At 45.7% G+C, this 7,115-nt stretch overlaps 1 protein-coding gene across 4 annotated transcripts in view; it reads left to right on the forward strand.

Moving 5' to 3' along the window:
• The first annotated feature begins 715 nt into the window (after positions 1-715).
• Positions 716-7,115, forward strand: part of Cldn10 (claudin 10) — a 96,588-nt gene continuing 90,188 nt past the window's right edge. For 2 of the 4 annotated variants that reach the window (XM_031360931.1, XM_031360933.1), the window contains exon 1: positions 716-1,207. In XM_031360931.1, the coding sequence (XP_031216791.1) occupies positions 994-1,207 (214 nt within the window). In that variant the 5' untranslated portion in view covers positions 716-993. The remainder of the gene's footprint in view (positions 1,208-7,115) is intronic. The other 2 variants (XM_031360932.1, XM_031360934.1) reach the window with 1 other exon arrangement.

Below are 7,115 nucleotides of genomic sequence, written 5' to 3' on the forward strand. Positions count from 1 at the left end.
GCAAAAACGTCATCCTTCATGACAGATAAAAAACCATGGTTAAATCAACAATTGCACAAAACAGATACCCCCACCTCATTTGTAATGACAAATATGAGTTACTGGTCATAACATAATCTTTGAAATTGTCATCAAGTTGGCTAGAATTTTAAAATTCTGTTAGTTCCACGACGCCAAGTATTCGGAATCAGAACAATGAGAATCACTCATTATGATGGCTGATGTGTGCTAGATTTACCCAGGAGGGTCATTTAGGAGTCATCATTGGATGAAGCTGTGTTTCCAGCACACCCACAAGCCACCTTCTGACTACATCCTGGGGATCCTCTCTCAGGGCCACAAGAGAAAACTCACAGTCATGTTTGAGCATGGCTACTTGTTACTGAGGAGAGGAACAATATTCATCTCAAAGAAAGTGAGCGAATTGTGGCATAAGCATTTACTGAGACACTATATCCAGTTGTCGGATGATTGGTAGCTACACTCGTGGCCACAGATAAATCCACACACGAGATACTGATTAAAGAGTTTACAGGAGACTGTATAACATGACATTTAGGTAAAGCCTCAGCAGCATGTAAATGTAAAGAAATTGGTCAAATAAGGAGCCTTTAAATGTTACTGTATAATCTGTACTTTGTAATATCTGATCATTGCATGGTTCACTAACCTTCAAGCTAACAGAAAATTAAGCATTAACTATGGTGCTAAGAAAAAAAAAATATCTGCAGTACCAACACCTTCAAAATTCCTCTGTAAAATTTTGATATCTCAGTAGGGAACTAGAAAGATTATTCTAGGCTATCTCTAAGATGCCCTTAGTTCGATATACTTTATCCTAAATTCCCGCACTTGAAGCCATGAAGGTATGAAGAATTGTCAACCGCCCTCATGGGCTGGCTGTAACATCTGTGGACGTTCTGTCTGGTGGCTGCATGCCTAGACCACCAAAGCATTCTGTGTGGACTGTGGCAGCAGGCAAGGCTGAACGACATGTCCAGGGCACAGATCTCAGCTCTGGTGTGTGGTGTTGGAGGGTTTGGTGCTCTCGTTGCTGCCACCACATCCAACGAATGGAAAGTGACCACCCGGGCATCGTCGGTGATAACCGCCACGTGGGTTTATCAGGGTCTGTGGATGAATTGTGCAGGTAACGCCCTGGGCTCCTTCCACTGCCGGCCGCATTTCACCATCTTCAAGGTAGAAGGTAAATATGAGAGCTGTGTTTGAGGATAGAGCGAAATGTTCCCTTCCCTTCCTGTGCTGAGTCAACGAGCAGGTGGCAGGCAGTTGGCTGCTCTCACTCCGAGTGTGTTAAAAGCGCCACAGTTTGGCTATGATGGATGGGGTCTCTATTGGCTAAAAGAATTAAATTGTTGATTTAGATAAATAAAATTAAGAATAACCTTGGGGTCTTTAGACCTGGCTGATGCCAGGAATAGACTCCAGTGCAAAATGTAGGAACAACTGCATTGGCTTAAGACCTGATTTTAATACTCAATGAGTCACAGAGAAATTTTCCTGGGTGTTCTATCCTGTGTTGGAAGGTCTTTCACTGATTTAGAATTTCCCTCTTGAAGGAAACCTCTGAAGGAACTAATTTCAATGTCATAGCAGTCTCCATATTTTCTTTTTTATAACCATGTTTGGTAATAAAATAACAGTGTCTTAAATGTTAGTCAATTGAAAGGAAGTGCCAGGAATGGTCCTTTTGGCTTTCTCTGTTTGTTCTTCATTTGTGAGTAATCTTTCCTCTTCTAAACTCTGAATCTTAATGAAGACAGTTTTGTTGGCTTTAAAGACATTTTCATACTTTAGAGACATCCAGAGAAACAATTGTCATTTGCTTTATAACTTAATAATCTCCATCTGCCCTCTGTTGCTGAAGAGTATACACTTCTGTAAATACACTACGTGATTCCGGAGGTCCCACTGTCTGAGGATGGGGAGGACTTGGGAGGCCCTAGCAGTGTCTGAGCATGGGGAGGACTCGGGAGGTCCAACCACTGTCTGAGGAGTTATCAGTATTTATGGCTGCTGGGAAAGGGACGATCAGTTTTCTTCAGGGATGAAGGCCGGAGAGGCTGCACATGTTCCAGTAGATGGTCACACCCACGAACGTTCAGGTAGCACGAAGGCCCCGAGAGGCTGCACATGTTCCAGTAAATGTTCACACCCACAAATGTTCAGGTAGCACCAAAGGGACTCAGTAGGTATTAGATTTAGAGAGAGAGAGTGGGGGAGAGAGACAGAGACAGAGACAAAGAGAGACAGAGAGAGACTGAGAGAGAGAGGGAAAGATAGAGACACAGAAAGACAGACACACAGAGAGTGAGAGACAAAGAGAGACAGAGAGAGACTGAGAGAGAGAGGGAAAGATAGAGACACAGAAAGACAGACACACAGAGAGTGAGAGACAAAGATAGACGGAGACAGAGAGAGAACCTGTAACATACACAGTTGGAAGTGGGGTTATGGGAGGAAGTGGGGATATGGGAGGAAGTGGGGATATGGGAGGAAGTGGGGATATGGGAGGAAGTGGGGATATGGGAGGAAGTGGGGATATGGGAGGAAGTGGGGATATGGGAGGAAGTGGGGATATGGGAGGAAGTGGGGATATGGGAGGAAGTGGGGATATGGGAGGAAGTGGGGATATGGGAGGAAGTGGGGTTATGGGAGGAAGTGGGGATATGGGAGGACGTGGAGGGGAAGGAATGTTTCTATTACACCACACAAAGGAGAAGCAGGAAAAATATATGCATGTATACTGAGTGAAATTTCCAACATTTAATCTGTGTACCAGGAATCTCTCAGTCAGGCAGTGGTGGCACACGCCTTTAATCCCAGCACTTGGGAGACAGAGGCAGGTGGCAGAGGCTAGGCTCCCATGGAAGTGCTAAGGAAGCCGAAGAACCTGTTGGTTTTCATGTGTGTTTATGATAGGATTTCCAGCACAGTGTTTTACTGATTGTGAGCCACAGATAAACAACACCTGTGTCCCGTGAGAACTTTCTAGAAACACACAATCTCAGGTCTCCACCTAAAGATCTCTAGGAGCCTCTTACACATTAAAAGTTTTAGAAAAAAAAAAAAAAAAACAAAACCATTAAGAGCTTGTATCTAGAATCCCAGAAGACATCACATTTGGCAAACGTCTTACTCTCCCTGAGCAATTTTCATGTGTGTGTACATCCTTGTGCGTGAGTGCAGGCATGCATGCAGTGGTCAAAGGATAGCTTCAGGTGTCAAGCTTTACCTCCGACCTTGTGAAAAGCTCTTGTGTTTTTTCTCCTGAATACGCCAGGCAAGCTTGCTCCTGGACTTCTGGGGAGCCCCCTGTCTTTGTTTCCCAATGCCCCATAGGAGTGTTGGGATTCTAGACACAAGCACAATGTGTCTGGCTTCTACATAGGTTCTGGGGAATCAACTCAGGTTTCACACTTACACAGCACTTTTACTCACTGGACCTTCTTCTCAGCCTTAAGTATTCTTGTCATAAGGCAATTACTTGGCAAAACACAGGCAAAGTGTATTTTTATCCTGCCTGACATAAAGTGGGTTCTCTATAAATTGTGGAAATTACCGTTATGAATATCTCTTTAGTCTCTGAAACCCCACATGTCAACTGTAAGAAGGTGTTTCCAGTCAAGATCTTACTGGCTGCTTTTGGGACCTAAGCACATGGTTGCATGCCTCCAGTTCCTGCAGCACATCTTTCTGGGGAAGACTGAGGCAAGGATTCCTATGATATGACATAGCTGTATAAAGTTAAATGTCCCAGGATTGTTTTAATCTGATGTGGTAAGACACATGACACACAGATGCCTCTAATGTGCAATGAAAAGAATTTTCATATTCACAAACACTAAGAAAGCAGGAGGCAGGCATCCCTGCAAAGCCCTTTGGAGAATATGAGGTCGATGAGCAGGCAGAGAGAGAAGCAGGGACCTGTGCCTCTTCAGGAAAGAACCGTGCTGGACAGAGTCACAGGCTTGGACAGATTTTTGTACTGACCAGTTTAAACGATTTTTTAGCAAGCTCTCAGGTCAGATTGTTGGGCTGTCTATTTCCTGGCAACTAGAAGCTTGGGGTATGAGGGTTGGAAAGAGATTTTGATTGTCTGGGTCACATCTGAAAGCCATGCTTGCAGAGGCTGTGCATTGTGTCTGAGAGTTAGCTAGCTCCGGCAAAGAGTGTCTGTCACCTGGTCAGCAGTGGCTTTCAGTAACTACAGTATAGAGAACACGGAAGAGGAGAAGTATAGTTAATGAGAATACAACTAACACCAGCCCCTGGGGCTTTTTTGGCTTAAGTAACAGCTGGGCAGGGCTTTGCTGTCCCACCCTACCCCCACCCCCACTCCGTGAGCCTTAACACATATCTAGCATCAGCGGTGTTTCACTGTTGAATGTTTTGTGTAAAGAAAGCTCATGTTCAACTTTCCCAGGATTCCTTGATCCCCGTGCTTTGCCCAGTCATCTCTACTAAGTGTTCACAATCCTGTCACCTAACCCGCCATACACAAAGTCTTCTCACAAAGGATACCCAAGAGGGAACACTAAAACATACTTTTATGTATGTGCCAGTATGTGTTTGAACGGTCATGTGTGTGTGAGAGCACACGTGTGGGTAGATGCACGTGGAAGCAGATGTGTGTGAGTGCTAGAGGTCAACGGCAAGTCCCAAGGATCCTCCTGCCTCTGCTCCCCAGGGGTGGGCCGACAGTGCATGCTACACGTTCCATACTCGGGCACTGAGGACCAAGCTTGGGTCCTTGCACTTGGACAACAAGCATGCTACAGCTGAGACATCCCCAGTGTCCTCAAAGGACATTTCCCAAGAAAGCGCTGCATTCATTCATTCTCAAACGTCTTACACTTGTGTATTTTGAGATAATGCTCACTAGTGAAAACTGAATCATTCTTAATTGAACTTGCGGTAATTAGCCAGCTGGTCTACAATTAAACCTTTGTCAGATTTTTGTTTTCATGTTTGTATTATCGGCTAATTTGATTACCAAAGGTTGACAATTGGAAAGTGGCTATGTTGCCATTCTTCAGAGGCAAAGGGATCTTGTGGGCTCTAATTTGTTGACCCATTAATGTGTCCTGTCATCAAAGCAATCCCTAGATCCCTGTCAGAGAATAGATACTCTTGAGTTTTGGTGGGGAACAGGGCATGGGCCTGCCTGAGGATGGGTAGCTGACAGTGAGGCAGATATTCAGCAAACATCAGCCTATCATGCTTAGAGCTATATGGTGATTAAGGACAAGGGGCACAGAATTCCCAGAAAAGCTGATGCTGAAATTGTCTGGCAAGATGGCAGAAGTCTGCCAAGGGCGGGCAAGAGAGAGGGCATCTCAGGCTAGAGAGCCTGCCCAGATCCACAACTTATTAACTGCATGGCTTGGGGAAGAATGCTGAAGGCTTGGGCTCCCTGGACTGGAGACAGGGAGCGCTGTTGGTGTCAGGAATGGTGGTGAGTTAGTGTGTGGGTAGCATGCAGCTGGAACCTGAAGCCAAGGAAGGCCTAAAGCAGAAAAGAGCCACATGCACCAGGGAGCCGGCCAGAGCACACCCATGGGATGAAAACTGGCTGCAGACGAAGTGGAACTGCTATGGACCTTTAAACTCTAAGGTGGGATTGGACTTCAGCTGGAAAGAGTTAGAAGCTTCAAGAATACGGGAAGCTTTGCATATCTGACAGGACTTGTCCTATGTGAGGATTGTCAGGGTGTCCTATTCAGACATGAATGTAAATAGCAGTGGGAACCTAGACAAAGACTTCCGGACGTGGAACTGATGAGTGTCAGTGGCTTGTGAGAAACGGAAGGGTTCCTGCTGGGAGCATGGTGGCTGACCAGAGAGAAAGATGGTCACACATCTATCTCCAATCTATGTTCTTGCCCCTTGTCCTTGTTCAGTACTTGCCAGCACATGCCATGGTTTCGAGTTCTCCAATTCTTTCTTCCTTGTAACGTATTTTAATTTATTCTTGACAACCGCCTACATGTGCATAATCTATTTTGACTATGTTAGCTCCTCTCACCATAGCAATAGAAATCCTAAGGCCATTGGAGCAGGAAGCCGAGGGCTCACAAGAGAGCCAACTGGAAATAGCATGAGTGTCAAGCCTCACCTCCAGTAATATGCCTCCTACAACAAGGCCACACCTCCTGTGAGGCCACACCCACCGCAAGGCCACACCTCCTACAACAAGGCCACACCTCCTGTGAGGCCACACCCACCGCAAGGCCACATCTCCTACAACAAGGCCATGCCTCCTATACCTCCCCAAACAGCACAACCAGCCCGGGACCGAATATTCAAATACCCAAGCCATAAGTGAGCGTCTCACTCGGGCCACTACACTCCTAGATTCCTTCTTTTCAATGACTTCTCTTGCTAATTTCAGTTCTATTTTGTGGATGACCTACTGAGGTTAATGGGGGTTGCTCGTTGTACTGGCTGGTTTTGTGTGTCAACTTGACACAAGCTGGAGTTATTACAGAGAAAGGAGCCTCCGTTGAGGAAATGCCTCTATGAGATTCAGCTGTAAGGCATTTTCCTGATTAGTGATCAAGGGGGGAGGGCCCATAGTGGGTGGTGCCATCCCTGGCTGGTAGTTCTGGGTTCTATAATAAAACAAGCTGAGCAAACCAAGGGGAACAAGCCAGTAAACCGCACCCCTCCATGGCCTCTGCATCAGCTCCTGCCTCCAGGTTCCTGTCTTGCTTGAGTTCCTGTCCTGGCTTTCTTTGGTAAGGAACAGCAATGCAGAAGTACACACCAAATAAACCCTTTCCTCCCCAACTTGCTTCTTGGTCATGGTGTTTCATTGCAGCAATAGAAAACCTAAGACACTTATGGAACCACAGCTAGGAGGTATTCGCACCTGCTAACCATCTATTGTAATATACATGCTGTGCTGATGTTATTCTGTTTAAATCCAGCTGTTAACACATGTCAGGGTCAGTGTAAGAAATAACAGTTCTCAAGATGTAATTTGGCATTGTGAGGTTCCTAAGAAACCCACAGCATGTGTCACATGACCTTTGCTAGGGAACAAAATGACTGTTTCCAAATCCAGGCACAGGGTATGGGAGCGGGGTGGG

Source organism: Mastomys coucha, unplaced genomic scaffold (genome assembly GCF_008632895.1).
Source record: "Mastomys coucha isolate ucsf_1 unplaced genomic scaffold, UCSF_Mcou_1 pScaffold9, whole genome shotgun sequence".
In the NCBI taxonomy this organism is placed as follows: Eukaryota; Metazoa; Chordata; class Mammalia; order Rodentia; family Muridae; genus Mastomys; species Mastomys coucha.